This window comes from Manis javanica, chromosome 1 (assembly GCF_040802235.1).
Source record: "Manis javanica isolate MJ-LG chromosome 1, MJ_LKY, whole genome shotgun sequence".
NCBI classification, from domain to species: domain Eukaryota; kingdom Metazoa; phylum Chordata; class Mammalia; order Pholidota; family Manidae; genus Manis; species Manis javanica.
Genome location: NC_133156.1, coordinates 150,996,267 through 151,019,107, shown reverse-complemented (window position 1 = coordinate 151,019,107; position 22,841 = coordinate 150,996,267). Strand labels below are relative to the sequence as shown.

At 59.4% G+C, this 22,841-nt stretch overlaps 1 protein-coding gene across 2 annotated transcripts; it reads right to left on the bottom strand.

Moving 5' to 3' along the window:
* Nucleotides 1-1,032: 1,032 nt before the first annotated feature.
* On the bottom strand, nucleotides 1,033-21,112 carry TPPP (tubulin polymerization promoting protein). 2 transcript variants are annotated; one of them, XM_037015549.2, is made up of 4 exons: nucleotides 20,977-21,112; nucleotides 8,345-8,653; nucleotides 1,586-1,739; nucleotides 1,033-1,309 (listed from the first exon to the last, which is right to left on the bottom strand). In XM_037015549.2, the coding sequence occupies exons 2-4, from the start codon at nucleotides 8,647-8,649 to the stop codon at nucleotides 1,115-1,117; spliced, it is 654 nt and encodes a 217-aa protein (XP_036871444.1). In that variant the 5' UTR covers nucleotides 8,650-8,653; nucleotides 20,977-21,112; the 3' UTR covers nucleotides 1,033-1,114. The 2 variants fall into 2 exon arrangements, with proteins under 2 accessions (XP_036871444.1, XP_036871443.1); XM_037015548.2 differs by lacking the exon at nucleotides 20,977-21,112 and adding an exon at nucleotides 20,672-20,774.
* Between the last annotated feature and the right edge of the window lie 1,729 nt (nucleotides 21,113-22,841).

Genomic DNA, 22,841 nt, shown 5'->3' with positions numbered 1-22,841 from the left:
CACAGGCAAGCTCCCCTTGGGGCTTGGGAAGCTGGGGTGTCACGACAGTGATGGCTTTTTGGCTGTGTGCGATTGGCCAGGCCAAGTCCAGGAAGGGGGTGCCCCCAGATGTCCTGCTGCCCTGGAAGCAAAAGCAGACAGGCTCCAGGAAGCATTTTCCTGGGTAGCTCCAGGACCACACGCCAGCCTGTCATGGACCAAGCTGCGGCTGTCTATGCAAAGGGACAGCAGGAGGCCTTGCAGGATGCCAAACCCCGGCAAATACCACAGGTCTGGGACCCTCCCCTGGCCTGGTTTTGTGCAGTTTCCTACACTCCCAGGGGTTGGGAGAGGTTAGGGAAAGCTGTTGCCAAATGGCTCCGGAGAGGCGAGAATTCACTGCAGAGGCCGAGGCCGGGAGGTTTGTGCCATGCCGTAAGGGGGGAGCAGCCCCAAGTCCAGTGTGGGGGACGTGGGCAGAAGGCGCCCAGTCACACACTGGCCACGGCTCTGCCTGCCCACAGAGAGCCCCAGCCAACGGGGTGTCTGACCCAGAGATGCTGGTGCAGGGGGAAAGCAGAGAGGGGGGCATCCTAGATCATCCTCGACCTATCTGAGAACACACTTTTCTTAGAAAAGCAAAACAATGAGCTGCCCATAGTTTCCATTTTGGTCCGGGAAGCTCCTGTCACTGGCTGCACACTGGCCTCAGGCTACATGACCCCCCTTGGCACAGACCTGTCCGTAGGCGTGTGCGTGTGCTAGCATGCATGGATGTGCGTGTGTGCCCCTGCGTGTCCCACCTCCCTGTGCCTGCACTATATCCTCGCAGACTCCGCCACCTCCTGTTAGGGGTTCACTCACACTCCTGGGAGGGTTCAGAAGGTCGGGAGATCTGGCCTGGTCCTGGGAGATGCTTTGGGAATAGCCACTGGCCATGGGACGCAGCAGGCATGTTAGAAAAGGTCAGTGAGTTCAGGGGCCAAACCTGGGCAGAGAGAGGTGTGCAGGGCCCGGGGGAAGGAGGCATGGCCCCAGCACACCAGCCCGGTGTCAGTTCTGCCCACGTGGGCACAGGAATGTAATGAAGTGAGGCGGTGCCCCCTCGGCAGTGGACAGGAGCCCACCCCAGAGGCTACTTGCTCCCCTGCACCTTCTGGTCATAGGTGCCTGCGTGCTTGTAGCCCGGCACGTAGCCTGACTCGTCCACCAGGTCCACGCGGCCTGCCTTGCCCCTGCCCCTGCCCGACGGGTCGAAGCGCTCCTTGTGGGAGCCCGTGAACTTGGTCGTGTCCGTGAGCCGCGATACAGTGGGCGACGAGATAGCTTTCTGCAAGGGAAGAGGAGGCGGGCGTCAGGTGGCGGGCAGGGAGCGGTGGGGGCAGAGGAGGTTGACTGCTGGTCATCCCCGAAGGAGAAAGAATGGGCTGGCCAGGCCAGGTGGGGAGAGCAGACTCCAGCCAGAGGGGTCGGGACCCGGACAAGGGCGCCGGCCAGTTCCTGGAATTCACCTCCAGCCTGGGCAGGAGGCAGCCTGGGTCAACCCGCCTCCAGGCCTCAACGCCTCTGTGCAGTCACCCCACAGTCCCCTGTGCACCATACTCACCGTCACCCCAGAGATGATGGGGGCCTTGCCCTCGATGAGCCTGTGCACCTCCCGGATGGCCTCCTCCCTGCCCTTATCTTTGAACCGCTTCTTGGAGAGCTCCTCCAGCGCCTCCTTGAACTGCTCGAAGGTGATGGTCCGGCAGGACTTCCCCCTGCAGGGACAGCGTTGGGCATCTGGGGAGGGCTCAGTGGTGACATGGACACCACCCTGCCCAGGACCCAATGATGTCACAACCAAAAACAAGTCTAACGTTAAAATACAGAACGTGCCCCTCCCCCCACCTTGGTCTGCAGTGTTTACACCCAACAGTTGGTTGCCATCAGCAACGACAGCAAATATAAACTGTGTTGGAAAAAAGCTTAAAGAAACCACATTCTTTATGAACTGGACATGGAAACGCACTGCTGTCTGGCTCTGGGGCAAGTGGCCTCCACCTGAAGGACTCTGAGGGGAAGGCAGTGGGAGGCTGTTCTGACCCCACTGCCTGAAGGACGCTGTGTCCCCCCTTGGTCTGCCGCCCACCTGTTGGTCACCACACAGGGACAGGACTGGGTCTCCCTGACCCTTGTGCCCAGCAAGGTGGGCCCGGGGCCCAGTCAGCCCCACCCAACCCTGAGGCTCAGACACGCCCCTGCCCTCCCTGGGGAGCCTGGTGCCCAAGGCCTTGGGGTCCCAGCCTGCAGACCTTCCACAGCAGCCGGGTTGGGGGTGGGCCCTGCGCTTCAGCTGGAGATGGACTCCACTGCGCAGACCATTCACACACCCAGCGTGGGCAAGGTCCTCTGGGCTATTCAGCTTGTGATTTTAACTGAAAAGTGTTTTCCACTCTGGCCACGTCTTCCCCAGCCAGTCCCCTGAGGGAGTTTCCAGTGTTTTAAAATCTGAAGTGATGGGCTGGGTTCTGTGCAGCATGGACACCCTATCAGTACAGCCACAGAAGGGTTGCCACCTGCCAGCCATTTGCACCACGGAAACCTGAGCATCAGCAGTTCAAGGGACACCTGGCCGGCAGGTGCTGTGTGGGGGCCAGTGAGCAGAGGGTCCAGAACAGCAAGGGCAGTTTGAAAAGTGGGGACAGGCCACCCCCACCTCAGACGCAGCACAGCTCACAGACCAGCGGCAGCCCAGGCAGACACGGCCCCACAGGAGGTGGCCCAAGTGGCCGAGAAGCAGGGGGCCTTTGCAACAAATGATGTGGACTGGACCACAGACAGAAGCTGATGTAAGTGGGTCACATTCCTGTTACCACAACCCCCAAACTATAAACTTCTGGAAGAACACCTAAGAGAAAATCTTGTGACCTCAGGCTAAGCAAAGATTTCTTAGAAGTGACACCCAAAAGCCACCTATAAAAGGAAAAAACTGGATAAGTTGGATTTCCCCCAAATTTTAAAAATCATGCTCTTTGAAAAACACTTCAGAAAATTAAAAGACAAACCACAGATAAAAATGCTTGTCAAGTACCTGAAAAAGGACTTGATGTGAACTGTATGAATGCTCAAAAACTCCCAATAAGAAAAACCTGATGTAAAAGCTGGACAGAGCGCTCAGACATCCTTTGCCAGAGGGTGCAGACCAAATCCGAAGGAGGCTGCACTGTGCCACGGGATGGCCACAGGGCCAGAGTGAATAAATGACAAGGCCAGCGGGGCTGCAGGGGCGCGGGCGTCCACTCCAAGAGCAGTCGGGCACTTTCTTACAAAGGTCACACCTACAGCACAACCCCACTGCTGGGTTCTTACCTAAGACAAATAACGTGAGCTTCCACAAAAATGTGTTCTATTCACTGTCACCCACGTGTCCACCAGGTGCCCTCTGGGGAGATGCACACCTGGGGATGCATCATCACTTTACACACATCTGAAGGCACGGGCATGCTGACCAGCACCCCCGGTCAGGAAGGGAGTGGAGGACACAGCACCCTCAGGGCTGCAGCCTGGACCCGGAGCCCAGGGAGCGGGAAGCTGGGGCTTGGTGGCTGCGCACATCTACCCAGCACCCACACAGCCATCCCACCCACCACATGCAGGGCTGGGCCACTGGGTGGATGCCGCGGCCTCAGGCCCCGTGTGTGAAGGTTTCTGCCCTCAAAGCTCTCCACCTCAATACCCACAAACAGCATGAGCCCTGTGGTGCTGGGCTGGGTGAACTGGTGGGATGCCAGGCCACTGGGGCATGGGTCATGAGGCAGCTGCCATGCGTGGGGGAACCCCAGCAGTTCCTCGGGCAGTGTGACACGACCTCTTTCCTTCCTCTGGGTGCTGTCAGGGGGTTTACTGCTCAACCCTTGGATCATGTCTCCTGGGCCATCAAAGACACTCCTGTCTCCTGTTCACTCTCTGCCTGGGTAGCATGTGGACGCCAGGCCTGATGGCCGCCACCAGAGCACGCAGCCCTCCCCGGGCACAGCGGCACCAGGCACCACCAGCGTGACTCACTTGGTTGGGGGCAGGGGGGTCACATCCAGATCTCGTGGACATGCAGGCCTAGGGTCCTGACTCACTTGCTGCACCTGGCCAGGCTGGGTGTCCCCAAGTGTCCCCACTGTGCACTACGCGGGGGTCTCGAGGCATCTGTGCCAGCAGGGAGCTCTCCCCAGGGCACCCGGCTCCCTACTGCTGCAAGCCCCCGGCAAGTTCCAGAATGACAATGCCAGTCTCTTCCCCAGAGACAGCTGGTCACATACACTCCCTTGGGACACAGAGTGAGCCTGTTCCCCAGAGTCCACAGAGCTGCAGGGCTCCCTGTTCTGGGGCCGGCAGCACCTGCTCAGTGTTGTTATGCTGGAAGGCCGGCCTGGCTGTAACAAGGCCTGCGACCTGGGGTTTCACCTTACTTTCTCAGTTCTGTGTCCCTCGGGCCTCCAGCCCCAGCTCAGGGCCGGCAGGGGACTGGACACTGCCACTCCCACTCCCGAAGGTCACCCAGCCACAGCATGGGCTGGCCAGGGGTATCAGAAACAGGCGGGTGCCGGCACAGCCCTCCAAGGACAGCCATGTGCACATGCCCCAGGGCCAGCACCCTGAGGATCCTGGCCTTTGGCCCATGTGTCCCAGGATGGAGCACAGGGCCCCCACCTCTTCACTGGCACCTTCTGGGTCAGTGAGTGGCGGCACTCCCAGAGGCCCTGCACCCACAGGCAGTGGCCAGCCTGCTAGGGCATCTCAGACAACCTACTACTCTGGGTCAGAGAAAACTGGCTCTCCCAGGCTCCACACCCAGCAGAAGCTGGGCCCCGGGTGACCTGTCCAGGGAGCAGCCTGGCTGACCAGGACACGGGTGTGGGCAGGAAGCAGGGTGTCAGGGGGCCTCACACAGCACAGATGACGGTCAGAGAAGGAAGAGCCTCCTGGATGTCCCCATCAGCCCCTAGGCCAGTGGGGGTGGATGTGGGGGGGGCCCTGCCTGGTGGGGTCACAGCCCCCAATTTCCAGCTAGGTTCACAGAGGGCCCGGCTATGTGGTTGGGCTCCCCTGGCCGACTCCAGACTTGCTCCCGCCCAGGGCTGCTAGGCCCAGCAGCCAGCCCCATGTGCAGACCTGGCCCAGGCCCAGGGGCCACGACGAGGCTGAGGACCCGAGTGGAGACTTCTGGCAGCCCGGCAGCCATGACCCTGACACTGAGTGTGTCCCCTGAGTGGGAAGGCGTTCCTCCTGATGTGGAGTCAGCCACCTGCAGGGCTGGGTGGCCTGAGGCTGGTGTGGCTTCTGCAGGGTTTGAGCCAAGCCATCCTCCTAAGAGAACTGTGTGCGTCGTTATCTGACACCCACGTCCACTCGACGGGGAGCCAGTGGGAGAAGGATCCCTGACTCCTGCTCTGCCGAGCTTTGACCCTCAGCCGCAGGCGCATCGCCGGCCCACACGGAGGCCCTGGCGATGCCGCAGGTGGGACTGCGCTGCTGCGGGCGGCCACCAGAGGTTCCCACGGAGGCGGGCGCCTGCGCAGCCGCTCGGACCCCGCAGCCTGAGCTTAGGGCGAGGGCCAGACCCTCCCGGAGGGAGGCCGGAGCGGTCCAGGCATGGCACGGGGATGGGGATGCCCTGGGGCATCAGGCAGGCCCACGGGGTTGCTGTGTCGCCCACCAGCGTCTCGGATGTCAATCACTCGCGGAGCTCTGCCGGCCCCATGGCCCCTCCTGCCGGCGCCCCACCCACTCCACAGTCGCCCTGATCCGCGCTCGGCGCTTCCCTGCCGCTCCCGCGGGCTGGCCGGCCCCTGGGCGCCGCTGCTGTTGCCGAGGCTCGCGGCTGGGGGGCCTCTGCCGACACCTGCACGCCTTGCTGCACGGTTCCCACTGTGTCCTGGCCGCAGCGTGTGTGGCAAGAGAGCAGCTTCACCCCCCCAAAGCCCTGCCCGCCCACCTGCCACCTCCTAACCCCCAGCAGCGGAGTCGCAGGAAACGCTTGTGCGTGGGCCACGAGGGGCTCCGCGGAGAGCCCACCTTCCTCTGCCCCTGGCGCCTGGCCTCTCACCTGTGCGGTGGGGGCCCCCGTGCCCAGCCCGGACACGCAGACAAGCAGGCAGGGTGGGAGGCGGTGTCACCGTCCACGGCCCCCAACTGGGCCACCTGGGCGACGCTCCGCCCGTGCGCACAAGGTCAAGAGTGGCCAGTGTCTCAGCCTGGCCGCGGGCGCCCGTCTCGGTAGCAGGCCTTCCTCCGACCTGCCCAGAGCTGCAGAGACGCACCGAAAAGCTTAGCGCTTGGTAACTTCCAAACAAACAGGCGCTGCCGTGGTGACCGTAGCCAAACAGCGGCTGCAGATACCGGGCGCGGCCGCCCGCGGAGCCATGGCAACTGGCCGCAAACAGAAATAGTGGCTCTTCTCAGTCCGGGCTTTGCGGTTCTGCCTCGCATCTCCCACCAGGCCAGGGCGCTTCTGCCCGGCGACCCCGTGCACCAGGGCGCGCGGCCCAACACTCTTCTCCCCATTCCAAACAGGAACCCCAGCAGCCTCCTCAGACCTGCCCCCAGCATCCCCCAGTGGCCCCCTAGTCTTCCAGGGGGTCCTGCAGGGCCCCACGACCCAGCCAGCGACACTGACCCTCCCCCATAACCCAAGACCCTTCCTTGGGGTGCTGCCGCCCTCTGACCCTGCCAGGGGCAAATGCTGTCTGCTTCTGCCTTCCCAGGGACAGGGTGTAAGCCCCCATCATCCACCCCTCATGGGTCCCAGCCAGTGCCCCCGACCCCCACATGGGGCCTGAGCCTGCACCCTTCCAGGGGCCATGGCACCGACCCTTCAGCCACTATAAGTTGGTCTTGACTGTGTCATGGCCACTACCCCTCACTGGGCCGGGGCCGCAGCTGCCCGCCTCACAGACCATGTTCCTCCACAGTGAGCTATGGCAGAGATACTGGGAGTCCCTGAGCAGCCCTGGGCTCTTTGGTAGGGGAGGCCACCGTGCCTGGAAGCCAAGGCCAAGCCCCAGTCCCCCGACCCAGGACAGGGCCAGGACCTGATGGGACTCCCTTCCCAGTGCCCACACACGCGGTGCCAGGGCAGGAAGGACTCATGTGCCCCCCCAGGGGGGGGAGTCTCCTGCATACGGGGTCTCTAGGGCTCACCCAGAGCGTCAGTCCTGGGATGAGCTGACCACACATGCCACCTCCTGACCACCAGCTCTGTGGACTGGCTGACCTGCCTGGGCATGCGCATGTGGGCACATGCGTGTCAGCACACATGTGTGGGCCCTGTGTGCATGTGTGTGCACATGCCTACATGCCATAGCTTGAAGGCAACCCCTGCATCTGGGATAGAGGGGAGGGAAGGAAGCCACCACGTGGCCCTGGCACCAAGGTCTGGGTGATGCTGGCTGCAGGAGCCCACCTCCCTCCTAGCTCTTCTGGAACCTTCCCCAGTGGACACCAGTCTTGCGGTTCCTCCACTCCAGGGTCTGGACACACTGGAGCATGCACCCAAGGCCGAGCTGGGAGGCTGCACTGGCCCTGGTTGGGGTCCTGCCCCACCCCACCCATCCCTGCTCAGGACCCCGCCCCCTCACTGGTGCCCTGGTCTCCCCAAATGGTGAACGCCACCCCACTTCCGTCTCTGGGCTGGTGTGTGCAGCGCGTCTGCCCCTTGAGCCTGTTCTGTACCAGCAGTGCATCCTGACGAGGCCGCAGGCTCCCACCCACCATCTAGGTTGGCCCACAGTGGTGCCACCGGCATGAACTGGCTGCCAGATGTCCCTGACACCTGTGCCCAGGGCAGTCCCCATCTCTCGCTGGGTCAGTGGGCCGAGTGAGTGCATGGTGGCCCCTCATGCAGCTTGGCCTTGGGCCCAGAAGCAGCTGCACCCAGGACCTGGGGGTGGGCCGGACCCTGCAACTGAAGCAGTCTCCAGAGCAGACATCCACCCCCAGGCCTGCCCCAGGGGACCTGCAGGTGGGTCCACGGAGGATGGCATCCTGCAGGCTGACATGGCGCTGACTGCCAGTGGCCTTAAGGATGTGTGGTGTTTCCCGGGTGGTCCCGGGCTGTGGAGGCTGGGAGGCCATGCCTGTGCTTCACAGTCACCTCGGGGTGGGCGTGTGCACGCCTGACCTGGGGGTGCTTGAGCGTGTGGAAAGACGCCTGTGGTGCCTCCTCCCCGAGCCACCGGTGACACGCTCACTGGCTACCTCGTTCACGTGGAGGCTCCCTGGGGCTGAGGCCCTGCCACCACTGCCCAGCCTCTGGGCATCTGGCTCTCTGGGGGTGCCCCTGTGCCCCCATTTGGGCACACAACCCGCCATCCAGGAGGCCTGCACTTACTTGATCTTGCTGAAGACGATGTCCACGTCAGTGACGGTCACATTCCTCCCGTCGATCACCTGGCAGTCCTTGCACAGCTTGGACCAGTTCTTGCCGTGCATGTCCTTCCCAGTGGCCCTGGTGTCCCCGTGCACTGCGAATCGCCGGAAGGCCTCCTCCAGGGCACTGAGCTCTGGGGCTGCGGCCGCGCCCTCGTTGGCACCTTCTGACTCCAGAGAGAGCCTCTTGGCTGCCTTGTCCTTCGTGGGGTCCCCTGGAGACTTGGGGGGTGTCTTGCTGGGGGCCTTGGCCCTGCTGTCGGCCATGTTGCTGGGGGAGAAGGAAAGAGAAAGGAGTTGCCCCTCTCCTGTGGGGCTGCACAGGCCCCTCCAGCTGGGTGCATGCGTCCAGCAGGCACCCAGGGTAGCGCAGGGCCCTTGGGTCCCCGGAGCTGCACCCTGGCATGAGGGGCAGCCTGCGGCCCAGGAGGCAGCTGAAGGGCATGAGTGCTGGTCCCACAGCTGGAGACAGCCCTGCCCCTCCCAGCACCAGTTCCCCCGATCCCCCTCAGCCGTGGCAGGGCCCTGGGGGTGCTCCAGCCAGCTGCCTGGGGACTTAGGGCCCCTCTCTGTCATGTCCCAGCTGGCCAAGGGGCCACTGCCTTCTCCCTGGGCCATATCTGCTGGGGGGACTCCCCAGAATGACACCCTTCACCATGCTCAGGAGGGGGACGTGGAACTAACTGATCATGCTGCCACTGTCAGCTCGGGGCGGAGCCTGCTGACCCTGCTGACCTAGTGCTGGGGGCCGGGGGACACTGCATGGGCAGCAGAACCTGTGCTGACCTGGCGGCGACTCTCTGCCTTTGTGAGGCGCCTGGTCCCCAAAGACGGCTGGGTCCCTGCGGGACTGAGAAGACAGAGGCCCTGCTGCCCCTTGCAGCTCTCAGGTGCCCTGATGCCCCCCTCACCCTGCGTCAGGCGGTGGCCGAGGCGGGGCACCAAGATGCCCCAGCCCAGGCCAAGCTCCATGCTTCCTAGAGGAGAGGCCGGCCCACCACCCTCACCAGCACGGAAGGCCAGGTCCACTAAGAGGAGGCTCCCAGCTGGAGGGCCGGGTGGAGGGCCGGGGCCACCGGAAGCAGGCTTGGGCCTGACTCTGCAATTCAGTGAAGAGCTCCCAGATCCGAGTCCTCAGCACCAGTTCCGCACAGAGCACAGACGGCCCCATGGGGTTCCCACCGACCCCAGGACTCTGCAGGGCCCCCAGCTGCGGGGGAGTCATGGGAGCCCCCAAGTGCTGCCAGGGCCACAATGCCCGCCACCCCTGCCCTCTCGCCACAGGAGTGCAGCCGCCAGTGAGACAGACGAAAACACAGGACATGACCTCCACTGGGCGGGCAGGGGTGGCCCTGGGACCTGAGGAGCAGAGTCACATCAGGGCCCCCAGATTTCCCACGTTGGCAGGTGTATGGACCTGGCCCATGGCCCGGGGATCCCACGGAAGGATCTATGGCAGAGGCAAGATGAGGTGGTGTTACCGGGATCAGTTCATGTCATCATGGACACCGTTTCTCTGCCTGAAGCAGAAGCTTCTTATGGGCCTGGGTGGAAGGGGTCCCATCCCAAGGTGTGTGCCCTCCACCCTCAGGTGTGCACTGGGCCCAGGTGTGTGCTGCATCGCCAGGTGTGTACTGGGCCTAGGTGTGTGCCCTCCACCCTCAGGTGTGTGTGCTGCATCACCAGATGTGTACTGGTCCTAGGTGTGTGTCCTTCACCCTCAGGTGTGTGTGCTGCATCGCCAGGTATGCACTGGGCCCAGGTGTGTGTCCTCCACCCTCAGGTGTGCGTCCTGAACCCGCAGGTTTGTGCCCTGCACTCCCAGGAAAGCCAACTCCTCCCTGGCCAAGATTCCCCTTATAGGACAGATGTCAGCACACAGTGGGAAGGGGGGCCGACCGGGTGTGACCAGGTATGACCAGGTTTCAGTCTGCTGGCCATGGGTGCACAGCCTGGGACACTCCCCAAATGTGAGGATTCTCAGCAGCCCGGGGAAGCCCCAGGAGACACAAGTTCTGACTTATTTCACCATCCAGGAATTCTTGATGCCCAGTGCCCCACTCTCCTTGAAAATCCAGCCCTCATTCACCCCCTTCCCTAGATAGATCCCAGACTCTTTGGGATGTGTGTAAGTTTTGGGGTGAGAGTGGGGAGGTGAGCACAGAGCCAGGATCCATGATGTGCTACGGGCAGCAGAGCGCAGGGAGGTGGCAGATGGGATGTGGAACCTACCTTCCAGCCCGGAGCTCCTGAGCACCCCTCTCCTGCTGGCCTCGGGCCCCATGGGGGGCAGGGGTGTGGCTGAGTGCCATGTCCTCCCCATCCCTGGCCTGTCTTAGGGAGCAGCCTGCCCCTTCCTCAGCCGGCCCAGCCCCTTGGGTGGAGCTCGGAGGGGAACTGGGAGGTAGCAGGTGGAGGGCAGGTAGTGGGGGGCACGGCAGGTACCACTGCCCTAGGCCAGTCCTGCGTGAGGCTGCGTGCTGGCCTCAGAGGGTTCAGGACAACAGAACTGCTAAGTATTGGCACTGGGGGCCCCACACAGCTCACAGTTCTGGACCTGCATTTTCAAAGGCGGTTTAGAGATGGAGGGAGGTCAAATGTGGAGTTTCAGACCTGGACTCGGAGGAGAACAGGGGGAACCAGAGGCCACAGGGACTAACGCCCCCGAGGCACGGCCAGGCACTCTCAGAGCCCCTGCCTGCCACGCCTCAGGGACCATCAATACCCAGAGGGGCACTGGAGGAGGCCCCACTTCCCAAAAGGAACTGGCCCATCCCAGGGTGACTCCCTAGCAACCTCCTTACACTGACTGCCTGGAGCAGAAACTGTAGAAAAGGCAACACGGGACAGACCCCAAGACACTTCTGCCACATGGTATCAGCACACGGTTCCCGACCAGGAGGACTGGAAATTGCTGCTACTAATGTACCTGCAACAGGGCCACGTGTGCTGTGAGCAGGGCCAGGTGTGCTGTGAATAGGTCCAGGTGCCTGTGAGCAGGGCCAGGTGTGCTGTGAGCAGGGCCAGGTGTGCTGTGAGGAGGGCCAGGTGTGCTGTGAGCAGGGCCAGGTGTCTATGATCAGTTCCAGGTGTCCTGTGAGCAGGGCCAGGTGTATTAAATGGAACAGCCACAACAGCCTCACTGCCATCACAGTGCCCTTCCTGGGCAGGGTATGAGTGTGCCCTAAATGCAGAGACAGGTGTGCATCTGAGCTCACAGGTGTGAATGCACCTCTGCTCTTGTGTCCCCCAAGCCCACTCCCAAGATGACCCTCAGCACCTGGTTCCTGAAGCCTCCCCACCCAGCTCCTTCATCTTGCCCCCAGTCAACACCCCAACAAATCTGGCCTGGCTAGTGACTGACCCGCCTCCTTAGAACCGGGTGCCCTCCAGCCCCTAAGGCCCCTCACAGCCTCCATCTCCCTCGTACATCCCCCTCGTCCTCTGGGGCTACCACCCTTGGGAATCTGGGATGGTACCCAGGTCTGGCAGGCTGCCCATCCCGTGTACGGCAGTAAACACTGGGTCCAGATGGTGTGCTGGGTGGCATGTAGGGTGGCATGTCTGAGAGCCAGGACCTGCCCTAGGGCTCAAGGAGGACCCCTGCCCACAGCCCACCATCACTGCAGGCCCCCATCGCCCTCCCTGGGGACCACCTTCCACCCCCACACTGCCCTGGAGACGCTGGTCCCAAGGAGCCTCCTCTCCCAGGGGCTTTCTGTCAGTGTCACTGGCCCTGGGCTGCTCTCAGACCCCAGAGGAGAGGCATCTAGCCACCCCGGTCACTCCCCACTTGGCTTGGTATGGCCACTCCAGCCCACTGCGCTCTGGAGGGTCACCTTGAAGGGCACCACCTGTCCCTCCACCCAAGTGACCCAGGCGTCACAGCTCTTGGAAACTTGTGCCCAATGGTCAGAGCCATCTCCAAGGGACGTGGTCTGTGCCTGGGTGCCCAGTTCCGCCACAGAGGCAAGGTGGCCTGTGGTCCAAATAGCCAGGCCGAGGGTGCTGGTGTGGAGGCCTGGCTGCATGGATGCCCTACAAACTCTGCTGGACTCACAGAGCCTCAAAAAAAGTGCATAGAAAGGAGGGAAACAAAAAGTCTGGACAGAAGCCATGAGTTCCCGCACCCTGACCACCATGGCCTGGATGGCCTCTCAGGGGCACCCCACGGCCCTACTAGGCCCAGTCCCAGGACGCTGACACCGGAGGAAGGGGCCCAGGAATGATGTGACAGCCCCCAGATAAACCCCAAGCACAGCTGTCCCGAACCACTGGGGAGACCGAGGGGCTGGTCAGCTGATCCAGGGGAGGCCCTCTGCTCACGGAGCCTCTGCCAGTCCCCCGCACAGGCCTGACCCCCACTGCACCAAGGGAGTTTTGGTGCCTGAGATCCTCTAGTGGGTTTAGGGTAGGACAGGAAACTAGAAAGTCCACAGCAGCCTGAAGCAAGGGGTGTGAGGACCTGTCCACTTGGCGGGCCAGCCCTCTGGGCTCAGCCCCAGGCCCTGAGCAAACAGCCCCAGGGAACAATGTCCACCCCAGTCCGCAGACCCCTCCCAATGGCCCACACTGCCTGCACCTTCAGCTCTTTATCTCAGAGTCCATTCAAGACAATGCACCCTTTGGTAACTGTTCCCATTTGTGACCATAACATGGCCCCCGCTTTGCTTTCCCCAGACACTTGATATGAATGGCCACTCGCCCCAGGCAGTGAGAGCCATCCAGAGCCAGACACAGCAGCCTTTCTGAGTCCCAACACCCCCAGAGTTCAGCACGGTGTCGGGTCTCAGCTACTCTCAGCTTGACTCACACAATCCCAGCAGCACAGCTGTCCCAAGTCCCAGTCCTTGGTCACCCAGCCTGAGGCCAAGGCCCAGGCAGGCCCATGGGGTCTGGACCTTGGCCCTCAGGCTACCCACCAGAGCAGCCTGGGGAATAAGCCTCAGAGAACTGGGAGCTGCTCACAGGGGCAGGTCCAAGCTGCAGGGCTGAGCACAGGTGCAAAAACTCTGAACAAAATCCTAAATGAAACATCAACAAGTGGAATCCAGATAAAAAGGATAAATACTTCATAACCAAATGGGGTTTATGCCAGGAGAGCCCGGTTGGCTTAAAACGAAATCAATCAGGATAATTTATCACACAAATAGAATAGAGGATAAAAGCCATATTTTCTTCATGCAACTAATAGGGAGAAAAAAGCAGGAGTTGCAGTACTTTTATCAGACAAAGTAGACTTCAAAACAAAGAAAGTGAAAAGAGAGAAGGACATTACATAATGATAAAGGGGTCAGTCCAATATGTATGCACCCTTCAACTAAGATCGGGAACAAGACAGAGATGCCCACTCTCCCTGCCTTTATTCAACATAGTACTGGAGGTCCCAGCCACGGCAATCAGACAACACAAAGAAAGACAAGGCATCCAGATTGGTAAGGAAGAAGTTAAACTGTCACTGTTTGAAGATGACATGATATTGTACATAAAAAACCCTAAAGAATCCACTCCAAAACTACTAGAACTAGTATCTGAATTTAGCAAAGTTACAGGATACAAAATTAATACACAGATCTGTTGCATGCCTATACACTAATGATGAACTAACAGAAAGAGAAATCAGGAAAACAATTCCATTCACAATTGCATCAAAAAGAATAAAATACCTAGGAATAAACCTAACCAAGGAAGTGAAAGACCTATACCCTGAAAACTATAAGACACTCTTAAGAGAAATTAAAGACGACACTAGCATATGGAAATTCATCCCATGCTCTTGGCTAGGAAGAATTAATATTGTCAAAATGGCCATCCTGCCTAAAGCAATCTACAGATTCAATGCAATCCCTATCAAAATACCAACAGCATTCTTCAATGAACTAGACCAAATAATTCTAAAATTCATATGGAACCACAAAAGACCCTGAATAGCCAAAGCAATCCTGAGCAGGGGGGAATCTCGCTTCCCAACTTCAAGCTTTACTACAAAGCCACAGTAATCAAGATAATTTGGTAATGGCACAAGAATAGACCCATTGACCAGTGGAACAGACTGGAGTGCCCAGAAATAAACCCAAGCATATATGGTCAGTTAATATAGGAAAAAGGAGCCTTGGACATACAATGGGGAAATGACAGCCTCTTCAACAACTTGTGTTGGCAAAACTGGACAGCTACATGCAAGAGAATGAAACTGGATTATTGTCTAAACCCATACACAAAAATAAACTCAAAATGGATCAAAGACCTGAATGTAAGTAATGAAACCATAAAACTCTTAGAAGAAAACACAGGCAAAAATCTCTTGAATATAAACATGAGCAACTTTTTCCTGAATGCATCTTCTCAGGCAAGGGAAACAAAATAAAAAATGAACAATGGGACTACATCATGCTAAAAAGCTCTGTAAAGCAAAGGGCACCATTAGCAGAACAAAAAGGCATCCTACAGTATGAGAGAATATATTTGTAAATGATATATCCGACAAAGGGTTAACATCCAAAATATATAAAGAACTCACACGCTTCAACACCCAAAAAGCAAATAACCCTATTAAAAAATGGGCAGAGGTTATGAACAGACACTTCTCCAAAAAAGAAATTCACATGGTCAACAGGCACATGAGAAGATGCTCCACATCACTAATTACCAGGGAAATGCAAATTAAAGCCACGATAAGTTATCACCTCACACCAGTTAGGATGGCCAACATAGAAAAGACTAGGAACAACAAATGCTGGGGAGGATGCGCAGAAAGGGGAACCCTCCTACACTGCTGGTGGGAATGTAAGATAGTTCAACCATTGTGGAAAGCAATATGGAGGTTCCTCAAAAAACTAACAAAAGAAATATCACTTGAGCTGGAAATTCCACTCCTAGGAATTTACCCAAAGAAAACAACTTCTCATATTCAAAGAGACATATGCACCCCTGTGTTTATTGCAGCACTATTTACAATAGCCAAGATATGGAAACAACCTAAGTGTCCATCAGTAGGTGAATGGATAAAGAAGAGGTGGTACATATTCACAATGGAATACTATTCAGCTGTAAGACAGAAACAAATCCTACCATTTGCAACAACATGGATGGAGTCAGAGGTATTATGCAGGGTGAAAGAAGTCAGACAGATAAAGACAAATACCAAATGATTTCCCTCATTTGTGGAGTTTAAGGAAGCAAAACTGAAGGAACAAAATAGCAGCAGACTCACAGACTCCAAGAAGGAACTAGCAGTTACCAAAGGGGAGGGTAGGGGAGGTCTGGTGGGGAGGGAGGGAGAAGGGGATTATGGGTATCATGATTAGTATACATGGTGCGTGTGGGGTCACGGGGTAGACAGTGTAGCTCAGAGAAGACAAATAGGGACTCTGTGGCATCTTACTACACTGATGGACAGTGATTGCGATGGGGTGTGGGGGGGGGACTCGATAATAAGGGTGAATGTAATAACCACATTGTTTTTCTTGTGAAACCTTCATAGGAGTGCATATCAACGATACCTAAATTTTAAAAAATCATATTTTCTTAATACACACAAGCAAAGGATTTGACAGAACTGAATTCACATTTGACAGCATCTATTCACCACAAAAATTCTTAGCAAGTAGAAAAAGAAGGAAACCGCCTAATTTTATCACCTACAAACACCCGGAACCAGAAACTTGGACTGCTGAGCAATTTTCTTCTGAAAGGAGAAGGACCAGGAGGCTGGGTTGCGCTCGGCCGTCCTCCCCATCAGTCCAACAAGAGAGGAGGAGGGGGCGAAGCTGTGAGAATAGGAGGGGGAGATAGGAAACCGTCATTTTTGGCTATTTCTATGATCGTGCATGTACAAAACCCAGAGGAATCTCAGGAAAATTATTAGAATCAGTAAGTTTAGCTTTGTTTCTGGATACATGGTGGACATGTAAAAATCCATTTCATTTCTGTGTAGCAGCAGAAACACAACAGAACACTCAGAAATACTCAGAAATGTGCCATTTGAAGTGTCAGGAAGAAACATCAGTTACCCAGGACTAAACCTAACAAGAATGTGCAAGGCCGCAGACATGCAGACTGAAGCCTTATGGGAAGAAACAAAAGGTCTGGATCGTTCGTTACAGACATGGACTTGAACCTGAATCTACAAAGATGTCAATTATCCCTAAATTCATCCACAACTTTAATCCAAATAAAAATTGCAACAATTTTTACAGATGGGTATCTAGAAAAGCTGAATCTAAAAAATACATATAAAGGCAAAAGGGCGTTGCATGAACAGGCCACCTTGAAGGAGATTTGCTCCCGGGAGGACACTAGACTTGATAGGAAGCCCCAGACAAGAGGGTGGCACTGTGCGTGCTGGTGCCAGAGGCCCCGGGCACACGGGCGTGCTGCCTGGGGCAAAGGTGGTCCGAAGCATCGGGGGAGGTGCATGTTTTCAGCAAGTGGGGATGGACAGACAGGTGGAAAATTAAACAAAACCAGAAGAAAATGGAGCCTTTAAGCATCCGTTCAGCACAGGTGGGTTGAAGAGTAGGGAAGGCAGAGTAATGAGGCCCCAGGCAGAGTGTGAATCAGGACCTGGTGAGTGAGGGGCAGGCGGCGGCCGATGGGCCACCTCCCCGGGTGGGCCTGTGCCGGGGAGACGGCAGCCAGCCGGGGAAGGCCAGGGCCAGGAGGGACAGGCAGACGGCTGCCCCAGCAGAATAGAGGACAGGGCCAGGGGTGCAGGGCTGGGTGGGCCACCGGCCACTGCCGAAGGCTGAGGCCGCACATCAGGGACCACCTGGTCTGGCACAAGGGGTCCCCGGAAGCGTCAGGAGGAAAGCGGGGCTGCATGTCCAGCTTCAGTCACCGACCCGCCTTCCACCCATGTGCCCCCAACCTGGCGGTCTTCCCAAACCTCGGCCAGGGCCGCAGTGGGCACGAAGCTGCCGACTCCTCAAGCCAGACCCCGAGGGACAGCACTGCTTGGCCCCGGCGCTCTCGGGACCTGAGCCGACCGGTGAGCTGGCAGCCAACGCCAGCGGGGGAGAGACCCCACACGGAGCTGGGAGACCCCCGCCAGCCAGTCTCGCTGGCCACGAGGAGAGGAGCCTGGGGCAGACAGCCCAGCCCAGGCGGGGGACGGGGACCAGCCGTCCATGCGCACGCCTGCCGGACGGCAGATCCGTGTGCAGGGTCACTGTGTCGAGGCACCGGTTTTGGGGGGCCTGCCGCGCAGCATCCGGTGACCCGAGCGGGGGAGGGGCAGCGTGGGGCTGAAGGTCACGTGGACAGTGACTGTGAGGCGCACACAGAGTGGTTTAAATCGCCCTTCCTCACGGGTGGCCCATGACCCAGGGCCACAGAATCCGGGGAGCTCGCCCGGCTGCAGGGCATTGGGGTTAGTACCAGGTTGGGCCCGGCGCCCAGGTGTGAAGCCCACAGCCACACCCCACCGGGAGGATGCTGGCTGTTTGCTGACATCCCTGCTGGCGTGAGAGCTTCCCAGGGCAGAGGCCACGCTGGCTCACCTGGCGCCTGGCAGGTGCTTAGCAGACATTGTTGAACAAACAGGTGTGACAGGATGGGGTCTCGGGAACGGTGGCCCAGGGTGGAGAAGGTCACGAGGAGCCCACACAGGACGCCCCAGGAAAACCTGAGGTCCAGGAGTTTGTGCCTTTCAGGCCCGGAGCAGGTAAGGCCTCACCCTTCCCTTTCACAGAAGGCACCCCACGGCCGGCAGAGCCGCACAGGCCTCCAGGCACGGTGGTGGGACGGCAGACGACACAGTGGCGCAAAGTCAGAAAACCGTCCTAGGCTTCTACTCCGTAACGCTTCCCACGTCCTCACCAGAGGGCCTGCATTTGGGCATTCGGACGCCACAGGACAGCTCGCAGCCGACCTGCCGCGGCATCCCTGCGTGCGCCCCACAGTTAAAAAGGAGGCGTGGAGCCTGGCCAAGTCTTAAATCTCATCTTAGGGAAGGAGATTTGGAGGCAGCACGCCATGCTCCCCTGGGGAACTGCCCTTCCCCAGAATGGTTCTTGGGGGCTGGCATCCCAAAGCAGGCACCCTCCCCAGGGACGCAGGCAGGGTCAATTAAAGGTGTTCCCAGGAGCTGGCATGTATGTGCTGCAGAGGGGGTGCCCCTCTCCGAGAGGAGCTGCCAAGCCAGGAGGCTATGGGTCAGGGTCGTTGCAGGCTGTGATACTGGGCTCCCTCCCCACCCAGTGGGGAAGATGGTCTCTGCAGGTGGGGCTGAACCATAGAGTGGGTCCACGTGGGGAGCTGAAGACCATGTGTGGGCCCCACCCCTTCCTTCACGGTAAACACCTGTTACTTAAGCACAGGAGATGGACATTGCTGATTCCCCTGCCTAAGCCCACATCTGCCTGGTCCAGGGTTAGTGACCTCGGGAGGAATCAGCACTATACCCAGCACCCTGGTCCAGCACGGCTGCTGGGCAGTACCAGGCTGGGCTCTGTGCACAGACCTCATGGCTCCAAGACCCTCGATGGCAGCCCTTGTTACCTGCCCCTCCTGCCTCACCAGCAGCCTCACGAGCTTTAAATAGGCCTGGCTCCCAGATGATGCCTTTAACTCTCAGCCTTTCCTGCTGGGAGCTGCTCGACTGCCCACCAGGGAGGGAAGCCTCATTGAGGCTGCCCCTGAGGACTATCGGGCTGCTCCAAGATTTCTCGGAAACCTCAACCAGTGATGAGTGATTTTAATTTTCTTTACAAAATTCTCCTGTGACTTGTACATTTTCCCCAGTGAATACTGTAAGCTTGTATATAGTTAAAACAGTAATTTATTGCAACTTCAAAGGATTCGGGAAGATCAGCCAAACACAGCCCGGGAGATAAGAGCAGCTTCTCATCTCCATCGCTTCATCACTCCGTGCAGACGAGAGGAATTCTTTACTGTAGCACTTACATTATGGTACCTTTCTGAGTCAAAGATCCTTTGGAAATCATGAAAGCCGCACACTTTCCCCAGGGAAACGCACACACCCCATATGGCATTCTGCAGAAGCTCGGGTAAGTTCATCAGCACCCCTCCCCCATCACCCACCACCAAGCCCTGTGATTCGGGCCATGTGATGGGAACAGCAGCTGGTACCAGAAATGGGATCATGGAATCCAGTTTAAGGCATCCAGGAAGCCCTCTGTCCCTGCCCCCTTCCCCCATTTCCTGCCTGTCCCAAGCCCTCGGCCCCATTGCTGCATCCCCAGTACGCTTGTAAATCAGGTCAGCGTTTCCCGATCACTCCCTAGGGGCCAGGGACTGGCCTGGGCTCTGGGGAGGCTCCCCGCAGAGCTTGGCCATGGGGAGTCCCGGGAGGCAGGCAGCCGGGGCCACAGAAGCTGGTCCTTTTAACAGCGTTCCCCAGAGACTCTGCAAGTATCCAATAAATGTCAGGCGAATTAACCAATAAACACACAGATGGATGACAACATAGCCAGCTTATCCTGAAAGGTGCCTGGTCTTCAGAGAGCACGAACCGCCTATCAAAATAGTAGTCCGGGGAGGGAGGGCAAGGAAGGGTTTTCTCGCCACCTCATTAACAGACTTCATTTACATGAGTGCGCCCCAGGATGAAGGGTCCTCCTTCCAAGGCTGGGTGCTGCTCCCCAGAGGCGTGCGGAGAAATCACACTGGCAGCGAACATCTATCTTGATTGCCAAGTTCTATGTTCAGATGCGATAAAACAACACCCCTCGGGGAAGCTTCTGGATTTGCACACTGGAGGTGCGACAGCCTCACCTGGCTGATTATGAGACGTTAACGCCCGGCCAGAGGGGCTTGGGACCCCTCGCCAAAGGACCAGCTCATTCTGAGCCCTTTCTGCGGCCGTGGGTCTCCCGAAATACCTGCGGAATGGCAGCGGCTGCTTACCAAACCCTTCCGCCCCGCCGGCTGCGGCCCCCAGGCCGGGGAACCAATGTTTGTGTAGCTGGACAGGGAGAGGAGGGGGCGCCGGCGCCGGGGGAAGGGGCTGTAAGGGGCGCCCTTCGTCGCGCTAGGCAGTGATGCGACGAAAGGCCACGTTTAGGGTCCACTTATTAGCCACCGTGTCCTTGGTGCGCCGCGGATCCTTCCCGCCTGTGCCTTCCGCGTCCCCAGACCCGCTCCCAGACGCAGCCCGACCGCCTGGCAGCCCCGGGCGCACGGACGTGCGGGCAGGTCCAGGAGGGGCTCGGCGGGCGCCGGGAGCGGGGTCGCACACCGGGCCCGCGGGAGCAGGTGGCGGCAGGAGCGGGCCGGGTGCCCACGCTCCGCGCCCCGCGCCCCGGGATGTAGCCGTGCGGCCGCTTACCTCCGAGACGCAGTGACTGCACCGGCGGCGCCTCCGCAACTCGGCCGCGCGCGACCCGGTGCCCGGCGTGCGCCCGCGCCGCCCCCGCCCCCGGCCCGGCCGGCCCGCCCGCCCAGCGCTCTCACTGGCCCGCGCGGCCCTCGGCCCGCCCCGCGCTCTCCTCGGCGCCCCGCCCTCCGGCCCCGCCCCGCCCGGGGAGCGCGCGGGGCGCACCAAGGCCTGTCCGAGCGCCGCCTCTGCCTTACAAGGCCGGCTCCGCGCAGCGCCGTGGGAACCCCGCGGGGCCGGCGCGGGTGCGGTCGTACCTGGCTCCCGGACCCGCGGGACGGCCCGGACCCCGCGCCCCGCGGGTGGACGAGCGCGGCAGCAGCGGGAGGATGAATGAGCGCGCGGACAGGCCTCCCGGGTGGTGCGCCCAGGGCGCTGGCCTGTCCGCGGAGACTCTCGCGCCAACACGTCGGAGTCGGGGATTGGAGCGCCTAGTTTGAAAGGCAGCGTGCGCGTGCGGCAAGCGCCTAGCGGGCCCGTGAGCTGAGGCTTGGCCCGAGGTGGGCAGCACGTCCGTCCCGGCACCGGGCACCTCGCGCACTGGACAGCCTTCCCGGACACGCGCAGGGCTGCACCCCACCCCGGCCCTCACCCCAGTGTGAGGCATTCCTGCTTCCCGCGCTCGGCCTGGGCCTCCCCGGGTTTCCGAGGGCGCACCTGCTGCTCCCACCCCAGGCCAGCCCTGCGGCGGGACACGCGTGTTCGGAAGCATTGCGGGCTGCTTAGCTAAGATCTGGGCCGCGTTCAGTGCTGAGTGCTGGGGTTTGCCTGCAGGGCTCTTCTGTCTGCTCCTGGAGGGAGGAGGTCTCTGAGGCTGTTGAGAGGCCCAGTTTGGGGTGGAAGGGGGAGGCGGCCTGTAGGTTGCTTCCAGCTTCACGGCTATGGTTCCGCTGGAGCAGGTCAAGAAACCCCTGCCCACCCCACGCTCTGACGCCCCCACCTGGCTGTGGACCCACCAGCATGGACATACCCCACGCTCTGACCGCCCCCCCCACCTGGCTGCAGGCTGCCTGCCCCTCAATAAACAACTCCAGGCTCTGCCCCCTACTGGCTGTGGACCCCATCCCCCAACCCCCATGAACGCCCTTCTGGGCTCTGACGGTCTGAGCATTTCACACAAGAGGGGAGTCCTGTCAGGTGAGGGTTGCCCGGCAGTCGTTATTAACAACGCAAATGAAGTCATGAAAATATTACTCATCATCACGCTCCCACTGCCATACTACCCAAAGGGGACTGTTCCGCCCACTTCTCGGGGACCTCCCACACGAGCACGCTATCGTAGGACTGCTGCAGGCCAGGAGCACCAGGCTCCGGAATCAGAAGACGGTGGGACAGGTCCCTGGGAAGTCGAGGTGGAGCGTGGGAGACAGGGCAGCCTGCCACACCTGTCCGGCAAGGAGGGAGGCGACCCTTCCTTCCAGGCAGCCTGGCGTTCTGCCTCTGGACCCAATGGGGGTGGGAGCTGGGCTGCTGTGCGTCGGGTCCCAAAGCTGTGATGAAAGTTGGGGTGCACAGGGTGCTGCTCAGGCCTCTACAAAACCACCAGAAATAGAGGACGGGATCTCACCGAGCTGGGAAGTCCCCCCTACAATGGAAGTGCACGTTGCACCCTGGTTCAGGGGCTAGAGGCCTGCAGCTGGGGCTGCCGCTGCACCCTGAACAACTGGGCCACTGAGGACCTCCCCCTGCCCCTCTGGGCCTGGCTCGAGGAAGGAGATGTCCTCTCACAGTGGCCAGCACGGCAGCAGATCTGGGACCTCCATATCTTGGAGTGGGTGTTGCAGTCAGGGCCAGCCTTGTGCAGGATCCGACCATAATGAAAACATGGGTTTTGTTTAAAGGTTAAGAACTTCCAGGTGGTGATGGCAGAGCATTAGACAGAGTGAGGGGCCCTCCTGATGGAGTCCTGGGTATGCACAGTCCAATCACCATCAGGGGTTCCCAGGACTCAGGAGGCTGAGTAGTTGACCCAAGGATGCATGGCAGGGCTGGCGCCACAGCCAGCGTGTGCACAGGACACTTGCTTGATCTTGCTGGGAAACCTGATCAACCTGGGAAAACTTGGCCCTTGGATTTATCCCTGCAGCCATAAACGGGGCTTACCATCCTATTTGGAAAGTGT

Coding starts and splice junctions, on each gene's coding strand:
- TPPP (XM_037015549.2), bottom strand. CDS start 8,649: ATGGCCGACAGCAGGGCCAAGGCCCCCAGCAAGACACCCCCCAAGTCT. Junction 1,740..8,344: donor ATCGTCTTCAGCAAGATCAA/GTAAGTGCAGGC, acceptor CTGTCCCTGCAG/GGGGAAGTCCTGCCGGACCA. Junction 1,310..1,585: donor CCATCATCTCTGGGGTGACG/GTGAGTATGGTG, acceptor CTTCCCTTGCAG/AAAGCTATCTCGTCGCCCAC.